The sequence below is a fragment of the Sciurus carolinensis genome, unplaced genomic scaffold (assembly GCF_902686445.1).
Source record: "Sciurus carolinensis unplaced genomic scaffold, mSciCar1.2, whole genome shotgun sequence".
Taxonomy (NCBI): domain Eukaryota; kingdom Metazoa; phylum Chordata; class Mammalia; order Rodentia; family Sciuridae; genus Sciurus; species Sciurus carolinensis.
In genome coordinates, this window is record NW_025920394.1 from 55,001 (window position 1) to 74,119 (window position 19,119).

The window sequence follows — 19,119 nt, forward strand, 5'->3', positions numbered from 1 at the left end:
CGCAGGTGTGACCCCGACAGGTGAGGGAGACGCCCCCTGCAGGTGTGACCCCGACAGGTGAGGGAGACGCCCTCCTGCTATCGCCCTCCACGGTGCTATCCTGGCGTCCAAGGGTCAGGACGGGGGCCGCCGAGGGCTGGCTGGATCCAGGCCGTGGGGCCCCTTCCCAGAGACCGTTGGGGATGCAGGCGACCGTGACTCCAGGACGTCTCCGAATTCAGGGTGGGGGTCCAGGGGTGCGTCCACAGCAGGTTGGGGCGGGGTGAAGCCCTGGACGGCCCGCAGGCCCAGGTGGTGCAGGTGAGGCGGCTCCCTGCAGTGAGGTTCCCCAGGCAGGGCCGGGCGGCTCGGGTCCCCGCGCGCAGCACACAAGCCGGTGGATGCACAGCGGTGACATCGGGCAGGGCCACCGAGGTGCCTAGGTGGGCAACCCCAGCGTCTTCCTGAGTCCCAGGGACAGGGCGACTGGCCCAGGAGGGAGGCGCCTGCTGGCCCGGGCAGAGATGATGAGGCCTCTGTCGCAGGCGCTGGACGTCACTGAGCAGCTGGACGCCGGCGTGCGGTACCTGGACCTGCGCATCGCGCACATGCTGCAGGGCTCAGAGAAGAACCTGCACTTCGTGCACATGGTGTACACGACCGCGCTGGTGGAGGTAGGGGCGGGGCCTGGAGGCCCGCGGAGCAGGAGGCGCTGTCCAGGGGGCGGAGCAGGAAGCGCTCTCTAGGGGGCGGGGCGGCCACCGAGGGCCCAGGGGGCGGGGCAGGAAGCGCAGTCCAGGGGCGGGGCGGTCACAGGCGGGCCCAGGGGGCGGGGCAGGAAGCGCAGTCCAGGGGCGGGGCGGTCACCCGCAGGTCCGGTTCAGGGGGCAGACTCGGGCGATGGCTGCCTGGCGTCCGACCCGTGTGCCTGCTGAGCGTGCACAGCGCCGCTGGGCCTGGCGGTCTCTCCCGGCCTCAGGCTTCCCCAGATCCCGCACATTTGCAGAAGTGGGTGAACCAGCCTTGAGCCCGCGTTTCTTTTCTCAATCCATTCTCCTCCCGGATGCCGGGGGCTTCCTGAAGTCTGAAGAGCACACGTTGCCGTCCTCCCAAACCCTGCCGGAGCTTCCTGTGTCCCCGCTACACGCCTCCCAGGACCCCTGGGGTCCAGAGGCACCGACTGTGGGTCACTCTGCACCCGCGGGCGTGGCTCAGGCCCAGAGCCTCAGGACCCCACACCTTCTACTTACAGAGCCTTCTGTGTGGAGTGTGCTCGTACATACACCGGCACATGCATATGCACGCATGCACATGTGTGTGACACAGGCACACAGACACCTAGATACACACACATGCATGCACACAGACATGCACAAACACGTGCAGGTAGACACATGCACGTGCGATGCAGACACAGACATGCATGCACACATGTACACAGGTGCAGAACACAGATCCAGATCCAGACACACACATGTGCTGACATGCACTATCAGACGTGCATGCACAGACAATGCACATATGGGGAGGTATACAGATGTGGATACGGGCATGCGTGTGCACACACACGGACACGTGCACATGCACACGTATGCACAGATCCATACGCACACGTAACACCGATACAGATGTGTACACATCCACCCACACGTGGAGGGCAGTTCCAGATCCAGACATGCACAGGCGCTGACACGCACCCATGGATGTGCATGCACACAGACACAAGTGGACACAGGCATGTGTGCGCACTCACACGAATGAACAGACACGCAGGAACAGGCGCTTCCCGGCTGAAAGCCCGTGCTGCCGCCTCCGGCCGGGCTGGTCCCTCCTGCTGGCGCCCCTCCCCCACCCTCGCCCAGGAGGCTGTGGCTGCAGCTGTGTCCCCTGGGCAGCTCCGCCTCCCGCCTGCAGCAGGCGAGGCACACCTGCCAGTGGGCGGGCCCTGGAAGCCCCGTATCTGAGGGAGGCTTCTGGCCTCTGTCGCCCTCTGGGCACGTCTGAGTGCTGGCCCCTCACCCAGGACACCCTCACGGAGATCTCGGAGTGGCTGGAGCAGCACCCCCGGGAGGTGGTCATCCTGGCCTGCAGGAACTTCGAGGGGATGACGGAGGACCTGCACGAGTACCTGGTCGCCTGCATCAAGAACATCTTTGGGGACATGCTGTGCCCCCGAGGGGTGAGGAGGGTTACTCTGCCCCGGGCGGGCACCGCAGGCCCCGTGTGCAAGCCTAAGTGGCAGAGCGAAGCCGGGCTTCGGCTTCTCGCTTCCCGAGAGCGGCCGGCCGCCCGGCGGGAGGGCGTCTGGGGTGGGCGCGCTGCAACGTGCTGGCCTGCCTCTCCCGCTGGGCACTCGCGAGTCGGGCTGCCCTCTCCCAGCGCCCAGCCAGGACTCAGCCCCGGTGCTGACTCGGGTCCGGAGAGGATGCTGCCTGTGGTGGTGTCCGGCCCTGTCTGCGCCAGCGTCCTCCTTGGACAGCACAGGGCACCCCTCAAGGGATTAGGGCCTGTCCCCTCCAGAATGACCGCATGTAGCCGATGACACCTGAAAGCCTGTTTCTAGTGAGGTCCTGGGGGGGGGACTTGGAGCATGGGCTGGGGACACAGGTGGCCCCTCAGCACAGCCAGGGGTCAGCTGCGCAGCGTCCTGCATGGGGTCTGTCACTGCAGGTCCACCTGGGCCCCAAGGGCCTGGGACACTAAGCCAGGGTGTCACCTCTGAGCCACAGTGCCAGGGTCGGCGCCACCCCACACCCGGCACCCAGTGACCCTGGTCCCTCGCAGGAGCTGCCGACGCTGCGGCAGCTGTGGGCGCGGGGTCAGCAGGTCCTGCTCTCCTACGAGGACGAGGCCTCCGTGCGCCGGCACCCGGAGCTCTGGCCCGGAATCCCCTACTGGTGGGGCAACAAGGTGAAGACGGAGGCCCTGATCCGCTACCTGGAGGCCATGAAGAGCTGCGGCCGCCCGGGTAGGAGGCGCCCCGGCCGGTGGCGGCTTTCGTCCGCAGCGGAGGGATTCCGGGGGGCGGGCCGGCCCGGCGTCCCTCACGCTCGCGTGTCCTGCAGGGGGCCTGTTCGTGGCCGGCACCAACCTCACGGAGAACCTGGAGTACGTCCTGGCGCACCCGTCCGCGTCCCTGAAGAGGATGACGCTGCCCAGCCTGCCCGCGCTGAGCGCCTGGGTCCGCCAGCAGTGCCCGGGGCCCGGCGCCCGCTGCACCAACATCATCGCGGGCGACTTCGTGGGCGCGGACAGCTTCGTCGGCGACGTCATCGGCCTCAACCAGAAGCTGCTGCGGTGCTGACCGGCCCCTCGCCGGCGCGCGGCAGCCTGGGCGCACCCGACCACCGAGGCTGCGCCGCGTCGCTCTGGACCCGGCGAGAGGGCCACTCTGCGCAGCCTCCTCCCCGACGTGGACAGGCCCCTGGGCCCCAGCAGCGCTGCTGTCCGGTGTCTCAGTCAGGACAGGTCCAGCAGGCGTGACCTGGCCAGCCACGACCATCAGGAGGGTCCATGTGCCATGGTTAGCACAGCCATCAGGAGGGTCCACGTGCCATGGTTAGCCACAGCCGTCAGGAGGGGCCGGCGGGCGTGCCTGGACACCGAGGCCTACTCCACCAGAAGCATCACCCGTGGACAGACGTGGGCGCTGCCTTCCCCACCGTGGGCGGGTGCCAGGACAGGGGTCCGGTCGCCTCCTCTCCTTGTGCTTAGAGGGCCCATCTTGAGCGCCCCGGGGGCAGTGGTCAGCCTGGGAAGTGCCCAGGCTCCTGGACAGATGGGGTGTGGAGCTGCAGAGGCTCTTGCAGCAGTAACCCCACGCCTGGCTCTCATCTGACTGACGGATGCCGCCCTTTCCCTGGGCAGCAGGGGTCGGGGGGCTGTGGTCCACCTTGCTTCTGCTGGCTATTAATGGAGGGCCTGGGGTGGTCACTGGGCACCAGGAAGGCTGCCGGGGGAAGGTCCTGAGCACTGGCCCGGCCTTGCGTTGCTCAGCCCCTGAGAACCATTAAAATGAGTCCAAGCCAACATGTCCGACCTTGGTGCCCCAAGCCAGGATGCCAGGGAGCTGTCTGCCCGCAGGTCGGGGAGGCTCCTGCTGGGCGAGGGGTCCGCTCCTGCCCCAGCGAAGCCCACGCCGACCCCTGGACCAGAGCCCCCAACCCCTCCTCTGGGCTCAGGAGGCCCCTCCTCTCCCCTGACCACAGAGCCCCCAGCCCCTCCTCTGGGCTCAGGGAAGCCCCCTCCTCTCCCCTGACCACAGAGACCCCAGCCCCTCCTCTGGGCTCAGGGAAGCCCCTCCTCTCCCCTGACCACAGAGCCCCCAGCCCCTCCTCTGGGCTCAGGAGCCCCCTCCTCTCTCCTGACCACAGAGCCCCCAGCCCCTCCTCTGGGCTCAGGGAAGCCCCTCCTCTCCCCTGACCACAGAGCCCCCAGCCTCTCCTCTGGGCTCAGGGAAGCCCCCTCCTCTCTCCTGACCACAGAGCCCCCAGCCCCTCCTCTGGGCTCAGGAGGCCCCTCCTCTCCCCTGACCACAGAGCCCCCAGCCCCTCCTCTGGGCTCAGGAGGCCCCCTCCTCTCCCCTGACCACAGAGACCCCAGCCCCTCCTCTGGGCTCAGGAGGCCCCCTCCTCTCCCCTGACCACAGAGACCCCAGCCCCTCCTCTGGGCTCAGGGAAGCCCCTCCTCTCCCCTGGACCACAGAGCCCCCAGCCCCTCCTCTGGGCTCAGGAGGCCCCTCCTCTCCCCTGACCACAGAGCCCCCAGCCCCTCCTCTGGGCTCAGGGAAGCCCCTCCTCTCCCCTGACCACAGAGCCCCCAGCCCCTCCTCTGGGCTCAGGGAAGCCCCTCCTCTCCCCTGACCACAGAGCCCCCAGCCCCTCCTCTGGGCTCAGGAGGCCCCTCCTCTCCCCTGACCACAGAGCCCCCAGCCCCTCCTCTGGGCTCAGGAGGCCCCTCCTCTCCCCTGACCACAGAGCCCCCAGCCCCTCCTCTGGGCTCAGGGAAGCCCCTCCTCTCCCCTGACCACAGAGCCCCCAGCCCCTCCTCTGGGCTCAGGAGCCCCCTCCTCTCTCCTGACCACAGAGCCCCCAGCCCCTCCTCTGGGCTCAGGGAAGCCCCTCCTCTCCCCTGACCACAGAGCCCCCAGCCTCTCCTCTGGGCTCAGGGAAGCCCCCTCCTCTCTCCTGACCACAGAGCCCCCAGCCCCTCCTCTGGGCTCAGGAGGCCCCTCCTCTCCCCTGACCACAGAGCCCCCAGCCCCTCCTCTGGGCTCAGGAGGCCCCCTCCTCTCCCCTGACCACAGAGACCCCAGCCCCTCCTCTGGGCTCAGGAGGCCCCCTCCTCTCCCCTGACCACAGAGACCCCAGCCCCTCCTCTGGGCTCAGGGAAGCCCCTCCTCTCCCCTGGACCACAGAGCCCCCAGCCCCTCCTCTGGGCTCAGGAGGCCCCTCCTCTCCCCTGACCACAGAGCCCCCAGCCCCTCCTCTGGGCTCAGGGAAGCCCCTCCTCTCCCCTGACCACAGAGCCCCCAGCCCCTCCTCTGGGCTCAGGGAAGCCCCTCCTCTCCCCTGACCACAGAGCCCCCAGCCCCTCCTCTGGGCTCAGGAGGCCCCTCCTCTCCCCTGACCACAGAGCCCCCAGCCCCTCCTCTGGGCTCAGGAGGCCCCTCCTCTCCCCTGACCACAGAGCCCCCAGCCCCTCCTCTGGGCTCAGGGAAGCCCCTCCTCTCCCCTGACCACAGAGCCCCCAGCCCCTCCTCTGGGCTCAGGGAAGCCCCTCCTCTCCCCTGACCACAGAGCCCCCAGCCCCTCCTCTGGGCTCAGGAGGCCCCTCCTCTCCCCTGGACCAGAGCCCCCAGCCCCTCCTCTGGGCTCAGGAGGCCCCCTCCTCTCCCCTGACCACAGAGCCCCCAGCCCCTCCTCTGGGCTCAGGGAAGCCCCCTCCTCTCCCCTGACCACAGAGCCCCCAGCCCCTCCTCTGGGCTCAGGGAAGCCCCCTCCTCTCCCCTGACCACAGAGCCCCCAGCCCCTCCTCTGGGCTCAGGAGGCCCCTCCTCTCCCCTGACCACAGAGACCCCAGCCCCTCCTTCCCATCCTTGGGTCTGTTGCAGCCCCACTCGTAAGATGCTGGGCAGCTGGAGGGTGGCCAGGGTCGCGGGAGGAGAAGCCTGAGCAGGTGTCAGGTGACCAGTCAAGGTGGGAGTTCTTGCTGGACACCTGGCTGCCCGGCAGGGCAGGTGCCAGGCCCTGTGGGGAGGTGCCCTTCCTGTCCCCTGCCACCTGCACCTGGGCCTGGGCTCCCACCCTCGCCGCCCCCTTGCCCGCTTGGGACCCCGATGACCCCTCCAGCACAAGGGCCTTCGGCCGCAAGACCGTGAGCCCAAACGCACAGCTGGACAGGAAGCCGCCCCCGTCCTGGCCACTGACCGGGCAGCGCCTCAGTAACCAGCCACGCGGTCCACACAGCGGCACGGGCTTTAATGGCAACTGGGGCCCCGCCACGCCCCCCGCTGACCCGCCGCCCACAGGGCTGCCGGCTGGGCCGACCACCAGCCCGCATTGCGGTGGACGGGGCGGGTGCAGCCGAGGTGGCCGTGGCCACTTCTGTCCATTCTGAAGCAGAGGCTCCCCGCGCAGGCGCCTCATCCTGGGAAGAGCTTCCGGAACTTGCCGTAGGCCGAGTTGCTGATGATGACCTTCACGTGGGCGGCCCCGGCCTCGGGCAGCACGTCCACCTGCTGCACCGTGGCCTCCCGGTACAGCCAGCTGGGGATGAGCACAGAGGAGGCACGGCCTTGAGGTCCAGCCCCCGGCCCACCCCACGCTCTCCCCTGCTGGGGCTGGAGGCATGACCTGCAGCCTCGCATGAGTGAGCACAGCTTAGGCACCTGCTGTATGCACATGCGAACATCAGGGTGGACCTCCACGTCCACTAGAGGACCTGCCCTTCTGTGCACGGGCACGACTCAGCATGGCCGTCCGTACAGCCCCGGCCACCAGGGACCTGGCTCAGCCCCTCACCTGAGCTGAGACCCCACCTGGGACCTGGGCAGGACCCGGCTCAGCCCCTCACCTGAGCTGAGACCCCACCTGAGACCTGGGCAGGACCCGGCTCAGCCCCTCACCTGAGCTGTGGCAGGTGCACCTGGGCTCAACCCCTCACCTGAGCTGAGACCCCACCTGGGACCTGGGGCAGGACCCCGCTCAGCCCCTCACCTGAGCTGCGACCCCACCAGGGACCTGGGCAGGACCCGGCTCAGCCCCTCACCTGAGCTGCGGCAGGTGCACCTGGGCTCAACCCCTCACCTGAGCTGTGGCAGGTGCACCTGGGCTCAACCCCTCACCTGAGCTGAGACCCCACCTGGGACCTGGGGCAGGACCCCGCTCAGCCCCTCACCTGAGCTGCGACCCCACCAGGGACCTGGGCAGGACCCGGCTCAGCCTCTCACCTGAGCTGCGACAGGTGCACCTGGGCTCAGCCCCTCACCTGAGCTGCGGCCCGGCCAGCTTGACGTGCAGGGTGAGCACCTGCCTCCCGGTCGCCCTCAGCACCGCGTCCTCCAGGGTGGCCCTCAGCTGGTCCAGCCCTCGTCCCCGGAGGGCAGACACGGCCACTGTGCTCGGGTCTGGGGGCCTGTACCTGTGGGGTGGGCAGACCTGTCAGGCCCAGGTGGCCGCAGAGGTGGGCCCAGGCTGGCACCTGGTCAGTTGAGCAAGGACAGGCGCAGCCCGATGACTGGAGCCGCCTGCCATGGGCTGTCCCAGCACTGGAGGAGGGCGGGTCTCCCTGAGGACGTGACCCCCCACGGGACAGGACGTCCAGGGAAGGACGCCCTCAGGCCGGCCCACTCACCCTGGAACCAGGTCCACCTTGTTGTGGACCTCGACCACCGAGTCCAGCAGCGGGGCGGGCAGGCCCAGGCCCCGCAGGGCCGACAGGACGCTGGCCTTGTGCAGTTCCGTCTCGGGGTGGCTGACGTCTCTCACGTGCATCACGACGTCCTGCCGGATGGGACGGGCCAGGCGGTCAGCGGCCGTGGTGCTGCCGTCTCTGCCGGCTCTGGACGGGCCAGGCGGTCAGCGGCCGTGGTGCTGCCGTCCCTGCCGGCTGTGACGGGCCCGGGGGTCCTGAGCCCACCTCAGCTGGGGAGGTGGCGGTGGGAGCGGCTGACTGTGCTCCAGGACAGGGCTGCTGGGCCCAGGGCACCTCCCAGGTGGACACGGGCACTGAGGACCCCTCCCTGCCCTGGGCCTCCTGAGAGGTCGGCCTCCCGGCCCTGGGCCTCCTGAGAGGACCCCTCCCCGCCCTGGGCCTCCTGAGAGGTCCCCCTCCTGGCCCTGGGCCTCCTGAGAGGTCGGCCTCCCGGCCCTGGGCCTCCTGAGAGGACCCCTCCTGGCCCTGGGCCTCCTGAGAGGTCGGCCTCCCGGCCCTGGGCCTCCTGAGAGGACCCCTCCCCGCCCTGGGCCTCCTGAGAGGACCCCTCCTGGCCCTGGGCCTCCTGAGAGGTCGGCCTCCCCGCCCTGGGCCTCCTGAGAGGACCCCTCCTGGCCCTGGGCCTCCTGAGAGGTCGGCCTCCCCGCCCTGGGCCTCCTGAGAGGTCCCCCTCCTGGCCCTGGGCCTCCTGAGAGGACCCCTCCCGGCCCTGGGCCTCCTGAGAGGCCGGCCTCCCGGCCCTGGGCCTCCTGAGAGGTCCCCCTCCTGGCCCTGGGCCTCCTGAGAGGTCCCCCTCCTGGCCCTGGGCCTCCTGAGAGGTCCCCCTCCTGGCCCTGGGCCTCCTGAGAGGACCCCTCCCGGCCCTGGGCCTCCTGAGAGGCCGGCCTCCCTGCCCTGGGCCTCCTGAGAGGTCTTTCTGAAATGCCTGCGCTGGCCACTTTCCAACAGAGGCTTTCTACAGACGGGCTCCTCCTGGCAAAGCTGGACGAGAGAGAAGCCCAGGACTTCCGCCCTGGACAGCGACTGCCCAGGGGGCCTCTGCTCCTAGGGTCAGGGTTCTTCTCCGTTTGGCTGTTTCTTAATCTCTTCATCTCAGAAAAGCCCGAGTCTCAGAAACCTGCAGGCTGTGGGCACCTGAGCCACGGCGTCTGCCGTCCTCCTGGACACTGGGTCCTGGGGGACCTGGACGCCACAGGTGGACTCTGCGATTCTCCCACTTCCTCTGCTGCCCGGGACACTGCCTTGTCCTCCCTGGGTCTGCCCCTGGAGCCCAGGAGCAGGAGAGGCGGGAAGGAGCCTCCCGGAGCCTGCGGAGGGGCAGCCCTGGCCTGGCCTCTGCCCTGCAGGGGGGCGCTGGACGCCTGTGGTTTCTGTCCCGAGGAGGCCGGGGCTCTGGCTGGAGTCCAGGAAGCCTGGCCCCTGGGGTTTGTCCACGGGGTCTTGTCCAGGGGTCACCCTGCACGCACCGAGTGGGCCACGTCTTCCAGGGTGGCCGAGAAGGACTCGATCAGGTCATGGGGCAGCTGGGAGAGGAAGCCGATGGTATCCACGTAGAGGACGGTCATGCGGGAGGGCAGGGAGCCCGCGTGGGCCGTGACGTCCAGGGTGGCGAACAGCTGGTCCCGAGGCTGCATGGCCACGTCACCGGTCAGAGCCCTGATCAGCGTGGTCTTCCCTGGGGGCAGCACGGGACACGCCGCGTGAGGCCCTGGGAGGCCCCTGGCCTGGCCGCAGGCCCCGTCCACGCCCGCGACCTGTGCCTGCAGAGGCAGCGGGACCCAGGTTTCCACGGGCCTAGGACTAGCACCTCAGGGACCCTGGTGACCGGAGAGGGAAGGTACAGGACACAGCCCTGGGTGACGGTGGACAGGAGGCTGAGGGCGCAGGTGGGAGGTCGTGTGCACAGGGCCTGTGGTGTAGACGGGAGGCGGGGAGGTTGCAGGCGGCTGAGGATGTGGAGTGGAGCGTGGCGCAGCCGGCCTGGTGCTGTGTCGTGTGTGGCCATGCGGACCGTGGACTTGGTCCACGCATGCGGTGTGGACGGGCCTGGTGGTGTGTCGTGTGTGGCCATGCGGACCGTGGACTTGGTCCACGCGTGTGGCGTGGACGGGCCTGGTTCTGTGCATGTGGTGTGGACAGGTCTGGTGGTGTAGACACGGCGTGGGCTGGTGTGGATGGACCTGGTTCTGTGCATGTGGTGTGGACAGGCCTGGTGGTGTAGACGTGGTGGGGGCTGGTGTGGATGGACCTGGTTCTGTGCATGTGGTGTGGACAGGCCTGGTGGTGTAGACGTGGTGTGGGCTGGTGTGGATGGACCTGCTTCTGTGCATGTGGTGTGGACGGGCCTGGTTGTGTAGACGTGGTATGGGCTGGTGTGGATGGACCTGCTTCTGTGCATGTGGTGTGGACGGGCCTGGTGGTGTGTCGTGGTGTGGCCATGCGGACCGTGGACTTGGTCCACGCATGCGGTGTGGACGGGCCTGGTGGTGTAGACGTGGTATGGGCTGGTGTGGATGGACCTGCTTCTGTGCATGTGGTGTGGACGGGCCTGGTGGTGTGTCGTGGTGTGGCCATGCGGACCGTGGACTTGGTCCACGCATGCGGTGTGGACGGGCCTGGTGGTGTAGACGTGGTATGGGCTGGTGTGGATGGACCTGCTTCTGTGCATGTGGTGTGGACGGGCCTGGTGGTGTGTCGTGGTGTGGCCAGGCGGACCGTGGACTTGGTCCATGCATGCGGTGTGGACGGGCCTGGTGCTGTCGTGGTGTGGCCATGTGGACCGTGGACTTGGTCCACGCATGCGGTGTGGACGGGCCTGATGGTGTGGATGTGGTGTGGCCATGCGGACCGTGGACTTGGTCCATGCATGCGGTGTGGACGGGCCTGGTGGTGTAGACGTGGTATGGGCTGGTGTGGATGGACCTGCTTCTGTGCATGTTGTGTGGACGAGCCTGGTGGTGTAGACATGGCGTGGGCTGGTGTGGATGGACCTGGTTCTGTGCATGCGGTGTGGACGGGCCTGGTGGTGTAGACATGGTATGGGCTGGTGTGGATGGACCTGCTTCTGTGCATGTTGTGTGGACAGGCCTGGTGGTGTAGACGTGGCATGGGTTGGTGTGGATGGACCTGCTTCTGTGCATGTGGTGTGGACGGGCCTGGTGGTGTAGACGTGGCGTGGGCTGGTGTGGATGGACCTGCTTCTGTGCATGTTGTGTGGACGGGCCTGGTGGTGTAGACACGGCATGGGCTAGTGTGGATGGACCTGGTTCTGTGCATGCGGTGTGGATGGGCCTGGTGGTGTAGACGTGGTATGGGCTAGTGTGGATGGACCTGCTTCTGTGCATGTTGTGTGGACGGGCCTGGTGGTGTAGATGTGGTGTGGTGTGGTGTGGATGGACCTGGTTCTGTGCATGTGGTGTGGACGGGCCTGGTGGTGTAGACGTGGCGTGGGCTGGTGTGGATGGACCTGGTTCTGTGCATGTTGTGTGGACGGGCCTGGTGGTGTAGACGTGGCGTGGGTTGGTGTGGATGGACCTGCTTCTGTGCATGTGGTGTGGACGGGCCTGGTGGTGTAGACATGGCGTGGGCTGGTGTGGATGGACCTGGTTCTGTGCATGCGGTGTGGACGGGCCTGGTGGTGTAGACACGGCGTGGGCTAGTGTGGATGGACCTGGTTCTGTGCATGTGGTGTGGATGGGCCTGGTGGTGTAGACGTGGTATGGGCTAGTGTGGATGGACCTGCTTCTGTGCATGTTGTGTGGACGGGCCTGGTGGTGTAGATGTGGTGTGGTGTGGTGTGGATGGACCTGGTCTGTATATGTGGTGTGGATGGGTCTGGTGGTGTAGACAGGTCTGGTGGTATAGACGGGCCTGGTGGTGTAGACGGGCCTGGTGGTGTAGATGTGGTGTGGTGCGGTGTGCATGGACCTGGTCTGTATATGTGGTGTGGATGGGTCTGGTGGTGTAGACGGGTCTGGTAGTGTAGACAGGCCTGATGGTGTAGACGCGGTGTGGTGTGGAGTGGATGGACCTCGTGGTGTAGATGCAGTGTGGTGTGGAGTGGATGGACCTCGTGGTGTAGATGCAGTGTGGTGTGGTGTGGACGGACCTCGTGGAGTAGATGCAGTGTGGTGTGGTGTGGTGTGGACGGACCTGGTCTGTGCACATGGGGTGGGCTGGTGTAGACCGGCCTTCTGCTGTGCGGTGCTGTCAGGCAAGGATGGGGCTGGAGGCGGGTGTGAAGGAGGCTTTGCAGTGGTCCCTGGTGACCGGCCTCTGTACTGGGTTGGTCCCTTCTGACCTGACCCGGGACTGCTTCCAGAGCTCATGGGACATTCCGGGCCTCGGGTCTCAGGACCCGGGGACCTGGCAGGTCAGGGCTGTGGCGGCCCCTGCCCCGCCCTGCCACACTCAGCCCCGCCTGGCCCCTGCCCCACCCCACCTCAACCCACTCAGCCCCGCCCCTGCCTTGCCCCGCCCTGCCACACTCAGCCCCGCCCCTGCCTTGCCCCGCCCTGCCCTTTCCCTGGGCACCCCGCCCCACCCGCCCCGCCCCTGCCTTGCCCCGCCCTGTCACTCAGCCCCGCCCCTCCCTTGCCCCGCCCTGCCCTTTCCCTGGGCACCCCGCCCCACCCGCCCCGCCCCTGCCTTGCCCCGCCCCTCCCTTGCCCCGCCCTGCCCTTTCCCTGGGCACCCGGCCCCACCCACCCCACCCCACTCCACTCAGTCCCGCCCCTGCCTTGCCCCGCCCTGCTCCACTCAGCCCCGCCCCTGCCTTGGGCACTCCGCTCCGCCCCTCTGCCGTGTCCCACCCCCGCCCATGCCCCACCCACCCCTGCCATGCCCCGCTCCGCCCCCCCCACCACTCCACGCCCTGCCCTCACCGCAGTTGGTGTACCCGACCACGGAGATGACCGGGAACTCCCGCTTGGCGCGCTGCCTCCGCAGGAGCTGCCTCTTCCTGCGCAGCCTCTCCAGGGCCTTCCTGAGCTTGATCTCCTTCTCCCGCAGGAGGCGCTGCCGCATCTGCGTGAAGGACTCCCCTGCAGAACCAGACGGCGCCTCAGGCGCAGAGCGGCCCGAGGGTCCCCGAACGGGAACGGGCGAAGGCGAGCCTGCATCTTCTCAGAGGGGCCCTCCTGCCCGCTTCCCCAGCAGCCCTGCTCTCCTGCCGCGGCCCCAGCCAGCGAGAGGCGGCCTGGCCTCCAGACCTCCCGGGAGCTTCCCTTTCCCCGGGGAAAACGAGGCTGGGGGGCGCCTCGGAGGACAGCCCGGGATAAGGTGCAGCAGGGTCAACGTGGCCCGCATGTCCCTGCCCTGACCCCTCAATCCTGGGTCATTGGTCACGCAGCCCAGGGACTGCTATGACGTGGACTATGGTGTGTGTGTCCCCAGCACTCGGGTGCTGGAGACCAAATCCCCAAACTCAGATGCGAATTGTGTTTGGAGGTGGGGCCTCTGGGAGGGGAATGGGCCATGCAGACAAATGGATTAATCCTTTCATGGACTGGGGGTTAATCCGTTAGTGGATCAGTGGATGAGTCTGTTCATGGATTAGTCCATACATGGATCAGTAGATGAATCCACATATGGACTCACGGACTAGTGCACCACGTGTTCATGGTTAGTCCCCACGTGGATTAGGGGGCCAGTCCACTTATGGATTAGTCCATTTGTAGATCAGTGAACTAGCCTGTTCGTTGATTAGTCGGCTAGTCCATTTGTGGGCTAGTGGATTAGTCCATTCATAGGCTATGGGCTCATCCATTTGGGGTCTGTGAGTTGGTGTGTTCCTGGATTAGTGGGTTAGTGGATCAGTCCATTCTCAGATGAGTGGGCTCATCCCTTTGGGGTCTGTGAGTTGGTGTGTTCGTGGGTCGGTGGGTTCGTGCATTATCAAGGGAGTGGCTATGTTTAAGAGCCAGCTCTGTCTCGCACACTGGCCATGTGACACTGTGCCAGGTTACAGTGCAGGACCAGGTCCCCAACAGACTTTGGCACCTTGTTCTTGGACAGCAGCCTCGAGGACAGTGAGCCAGACAGACTCCATTCTTGTCCATGGCTCAGTCATAGCAACAGAAGTGGACGAAGATAACACCCTGATTTGCCTGGGTGTGGGACTAGGCCCAGGGCTGCCGCCCCCTCCGCGGGAGACCGCGCGGACAAGCCCCGCCTCAGGACACACCTTACCGGACCCCATCAGGTATCGAGAGCCCCCGCCTCCTCGGTCCAGGACAGCTACTTCATTCTTCAGGTTCGATCTGGTGGAAACGGGAGGCGCTTTCCTGCTGTGGACACGGGTCCCTCCAGAAAAGCTTGGCAGCGCAGCGGCTTCAAACGCGGGGAGGGAAGCGCTGCGCAGGGGCCTTTCCCTGCGTGGAGGGTCCCCCCCTGCCGCGGGGTAGAGCTTCCACACGGGCCGGGGGCTCCTAACGGGAGGATGGCCGCCTGGAGAGCCTGCTGGATGCACTGGGCGCCCACCAGGAGCCGAGCTGCGGGGAGCGCCCTACCGCGCTGCTTCTCCTGCAAAGCCCGCACAACCCGGTGAAATGGAATGAGAGAGGGGGCCCTGGCGGTGGTGGCCGACGTGCCCCGGGTACCTGAGGAGGGGGATCTCGGCCAGCGCCACCTGCAGCCTGGCCTCCTTGGTGCGCGCGTTGCGGCGGAAGATGTGCAGGACGATGGTGAAGCGGTCGAACACCGGCACGCGCCAGGCGGCCTCCAGCTCTTTCTGGAAAGGAGTGCGCAGGTAGAGCGGCCGGCCGCGGCCGGCCTCGGGAGGGCCCTGGCACCTCGGCCCTGTCCTGTCCCCCATTCGCAGCGGGGGTACAGCCCTTTCGGCGCTGGCCTGGGTACAGGACGCCGTGGACACTGCTCCGACGTACCCTGGTCGCCGGGGTCAGCCTCTCCACGTTCAGGAACACGCACGTGATTTCTGGAGACCCTCTGATTCTTTCTAACGGGAAGAGAAGGTGCAGTCGGCAGCGCGGCTTGGACCCACTGCGCAGCGCGTGGGCGAGACGCGCCTTCTCGGGATGGTTCCCCGACTTTCCGAGCGCACTGCAGGGTAAGTCGCCAGGATGGGAGTGGCATGCGACACCCGCGCGCGCGCACGCGCGCACGCACGCACACAGGCGCGCACGGCAGCATCTTGGAGGCGGCTGAGTCTCGGGCGGAGGATGGACACCGTCCCCCATCCTCAGCGGAGGCCTGGGCTTCTCTGGTTCAGAAGAGCGGGGAGCCCTGCAGCTGCGGGGGGCCTGAGGTCCGCACAGAACCCCTCCCACCCTGCGCCCGCGTGGGCGTCTGGAGGGAGGGCTCGCTGGGGCTGCCACAGGTGCGGTTCCCCACCTGCTGGCCGTGACCTGCCGCCACCGGCCCTTTCCAGGTGACTCAGCCACCCTCCACCTGAGCCCCACGCAGGCCCAGCGGGACATCCCTGCAGCCGCCGCCTCCACGAGACCTGTGCGGCTGCTTCCAGGACCCAGGCCAAGCAGCTGCTCAGCTTGCGTGTTCTGGGCAGCAGAAGATAAAGGGAGCGGAGGGACACACCCAGAGGGGCCCACCTGTCAGGTGCTCCAAGTTCCCTTTCCCGAAGATGAGCTTCCTGTCAGGCGTTTTGGTGGGCACCACCATGGTCTCCGCCACGGACCAGCCGGCCAGCGTGTGGACCAGCGCCGTGGCCTCTGCCACCTGCCACTCAGCTGTGGGAGCAGATGGGGCCACTGTGAGGGCCTTCCCTCAGGCAGGACCAGGGCCCACACCCCCCGGGACAGCCGCACCCTGCTTTCCGCCCAGGGAAATCTGAGAAGACGCCCACGGCCTGTGTTTATTCCCGGACAGGAGGACTCCTTCCCTAAGGCCAGGGTGGCATCCGTGGGGGTGGACACGGGAGGAAGGAAGCTGCAGCCACCACGGGACACGAGGGGCCACACTGATCCCTGGAGGGTTCCGGCTCGGGGACATGCAGCTGGGGCCTGGGATGTGTGCAGTGACGGCCTCCACAGCATGTCCCTGAGGCAGCTGGACAGGCCAGGTACGCGCAGATCCCTGGGTGGGTCCTGCACCCTCAGGACAGGCTGTGAGCCCTGTGGGCAAGAAGCAGCTCCTTTCCCAGGTGACCCAGGGCCAGCACCGGCCTGGGCTGGGTGAGACTCACGGAGGCCAGACTGGCTGCCCCTGCTGGGTCCGAAGGACAGTGTCCACCTGAGGCTCAGGACACGTGCAGGATGAAATGACAGATGACCTGAAGGGCCTTAGGAAGGCAGTGTCCACCCAGGAGGCGGGGAGTGGACAGAGCTCCCTGAGCACCCTGAGAGGGGGCTGGGGATCAGGCAGGCCCAGGCGGTGAGTGGGGGTCCAAGGGGGGCTGGGGCTGCCCCAAGGGACTCGGGCTGAACACAGGAGCTGCCTCATCCACTGCTGAATGCTCCGTCCATTCCTGCTGAACACGGTGGCACAGGGGAGGGCACAGAGGAGGGCAGCCTCTGACGCTAGGCTCCACGGACGCGGAGGCGGGAGCAGCTCCCCTGCATCCTGGGGCTCAGGAAGGGCGCCCACTGGGTCTGCAGAGTCAGGGGTCCAGCGCAGTAAGTGCATCCGTCTTCACATCTGCACCCCACAGCCTTCTTTCCTGCCCGTACTGCCTCTAGGCAGAATCACGTCCCCCAAGTCCATGTCCACCCGGAACCTCAGAATGGACCGCATTTGCAATAGGGTCTTTGCAGATTGTGATTATCAAAGGATCCCGAGAGGAGCTCCTCCTGGTCAGGGTGGCCCTGAGGCCATGGCCGTGTCCTCACAAGAGACAGAAGAGGAGACACGGACACAGAGGAGGAGCCACGTGGAGACGGAGGCAGAGGCTGGAGGGCTGGGGCCACCGCCCAGGAGCTGGAGAGGCAGGAAGGAGCCTCCTGGAGCCCGTGGAGGGGCTCAGCCCTGGGACCCTGGTCCCAGCCTCTGCTCTCCAGGCTGGGCGGTGGCTTCCTGCCACACCGTGTCAGGGCAGCTTAGGAAACTCATAACCGCTCCTCCTCCCCACCTGCCAGGACCAATTCCTCATTCCCACACTATTCCTCCCATGGCCCAAAAACCAGCGCTCTGGGGACCTCCCTGGAGCCCCACGCCCAGGAGCCGCCCCGCGTATAGCGGATTCTCTCAGCCAAGCCTCCAGCACGGCCAGGTGGTCCCGTCTGGAAACGCCTTGCCCGCCCAGGGGCTAGGGTTAGATCAGCTGATCCTCCCCACTCAGGGAACTGGTGGAGATGAGGATCCCCAGGAGAGGGCCAGAGTGACAAGGCTGGTGAGTGGCAGCGAAGTGGAGTCCAAGGCCACAAGTGGGCCCCCCCCAACTGCACCAAGAAGGGCACAAATCTCAGGTTTGGCTCCCCTGGGTCCCCGGTCACCCTCTTGGCTCAGATCAGACATCTGACGTAAACCTTCCATCCAGCCCGTCCCCGCGCGTCTTCCTGCCACCCCCCGCTGGGGTCCAGGCCCAGCTCCATCAGAAGCATTGCACGGAGCCCGCCCCACCCCAGCTGTGTAGCCTCTCCACACGGTCACCTGGGGGGCCTGGTCAAAGGTCGTGGACCCACATTCCACCCATGTGTCCTCCCACAGGGACCCAGGCTTGTGTTCACAGTAGGCTATCTGGACAAGCATCCGGGGTGGATGCTAAGCAGAAGGCGATGGACGTCGGTGCGACATGAGCCAGAACTGGGACGAGTCATGACATCAGCACATAGAGCGGAGCTGGACACCACAGTCCCGTGCTGTAGGAGTCCATCTGCATGACCTGTCCAGAGCAGGCAAGCCCAGAGAGAGTAGTGGATTCGAGGCTGCCAGGGGTTGGGGAGGGGGAGTGACTAATGGGGACGAGGTCTCCTTTCGGGGTAACAAGAATGTTCTGGGACAAGACAGAGACTGTGGGGAACTCCCTACACCTCCACCCTAGGAGTGCGTCCCCTGATTCCCCGCCCCTCGAAGGCCCCGCCTCCCCAGTACTTCCATCCTATGAACGAGCGTTTCCCCTGAGTCCCCGCCCCCTGCCCCCTCTGCCCTATCAGTGCTTCCCTTTTGTCCCCGCCCCTCGAAGGCCCCGCCCCCGGCACCTCCGCCATAGGAGCGCATAGCCTGAATCCCCGCCCCTGTAGGTCCCACCTCCCCGGCACCTCCGCCCTAGGAGCGCTTAGCCTGAATCCCCGCCCCCTTAGGGCCCGCCTCCCCGGCACCTCCATCCTATGAGCGCTTCCCCTGGGTCCCCAGCCCTCGCAGGCCCCGCCCCCGGCACCTCCGCCCTAGGAGCGCTTAGCCTGAATCCCCGCCCCCGTAGAGCCCGCCTCCCCGGCACCTCCATCCTATGAGTGCTTCCCCTGGGTCCCCAGCCCTCGCAGGCCCCGCCCCCGACGCCTCCGCCCTAGGAGCGCTTAGCCTGAATCACCGCCCCCGTAGAGCCCGCCTCCCCGGCACCTCCATCCTATGAGCGCTTCCCCTGGGTCCCCAGCCCTCGCAGGCCCCGCCCCCGGCACCTCCGCCGTAGGAGCGCTTCCCTTGTGTTCCCGCCCCGTCCGGGTCACCTCTGGTCAGCTGCAGCTTCCCGGCTCCCCACTTGACCTCAGGGTGAACCAAGCACACGCGCTGGGTCCCGGCCGGCAGCAGAGGTTCGCTCCTCAGCAGCTCCTCTTCCTCCTCCTCCTCTTCTTCCTCCTCATCTTCCGGCTCCTCCTCGTCCTCTCCCGCACGGATTGTCCGGCCATTCGCTTTACTCCGCCCAGCGCTCCCCGGCTCCTCCCGGCCCCCCCGGCCACAGCGGCCGGTGGCGGCGAGCGCGCGCACTGGGCAGGGCGGCGGTGGTGCGGCCCTCGGAATCGGGCGGGCGCGGCCCACACGGGAGAGCCGGAGCCCCGGGCGGACGGCAGCCCGCAAGGCCCACATGTCGCGTCCGCGCCGTTCGCGGAGGGGCGGGGACCAGGGCGGTGTCGTGCGTCGGGTCGCTCTCTTACGGGCTGCCTATTGGCTGCGCTGCGTCACGTGCTCGTGATGGGCGGGCGGGGAGGCAGAGCCCAGGCCGGTTAAAGAGCGTCGGCCCGGGGTCTCAGTGATCTCAGTTCTGCCTGTGTAGGTTTGGAATCCGAGCCCGTTCCCGACTCCGGTCCCTTCCCGCGTGTGCTGAGGTCCACCTTGGGGACTCCCGTTCCTCCCCGGGCA

At 67.2% G+C, this 19,119-nt stretch overlaps 2 protein-coding genes across 12 annotated transcripts in view; one reads left to right on the forward strand and one right to left on the reverse strand.

The window, feature by feature from the left end:
* The window catches only part of Plcxd1 (phosphatidylinositol specific phospholipase C X domain containing 1), a 12,929-nt gene extending 8,926 nt beyond the window's left edge, over positions 1-4,003 (forward strand). For all 5 annotated transcript variants that reach the window (XM_047538283.1, XM_047538281.1, XM_047538282.1 and 2 more), the window contains 4 exons: positions 525-653; positions 2,003-2,158; positions 2,764-2,947; positions 3,045-4,003. In XM_047538283.1, the coding sequence (XP_047394239.1) occupies positions 525-653; positions 2,003-2,158; positions 2,764-2,947; positions 3,045-3,283 (708 nt within the window). In that variant the 3' untranslated portion in view covers positions 3,284-4,003. The remainder of the gene's footprint in view (positions 1-524; positions 654-2,002; positions 2,159-2,763; positions 2,948-3,044) is intronic.
* A 2,440-nt stretch (positions 4,004-6,443) lies between these two features.
* Positions 6,444-18,993, reverse strand: Gtpbp6 (GTP binding protein 6 (putative)). 7 transcript variants are annotated; one of them, XM_047538268.1, is made up of 11 exons: positions 18,489-18,993; positions 15,480-15,617; positions 14,799-14,869; positions 14,514-14,644; positions 14,099-14,174; positions 12,798-12,956; positions 12,067-12,139; positions 9,381-9,589; positions 7,834-7,982; positions 7,468-7,620; positions 6,444-6,746 (listed from the first exon to the last, which is right to left on the reverse strand). In XM_047538268.1, exons 1-11 carry the CDS (start codon positions 18,844-18,846, stop codon positions 6,623-6,625), a joined length of 1,641 nt encoding a protein of 546 aa, XP_047394224.1. In that variant the 5' UTR covers positions 18,847-18,993; the 3' UTR covers positions 6,444-6,622. The 7 variants fall into 7 exon arrangements, with proteins under 7 accessions (XP_047394224.1, XP_047394223.1, XP_047394228.1 ...); XM_047538267.1 differs by having other exon boundaries at positions 14,099-14,198; XM_047538274.1 differs by having other exon boundaries at positions 6,610-6,746; positions 7,430-7,620; positions 14,099-14,198.
* Positions 18,994-19,119: the final 126 nt, after the last annotated feature.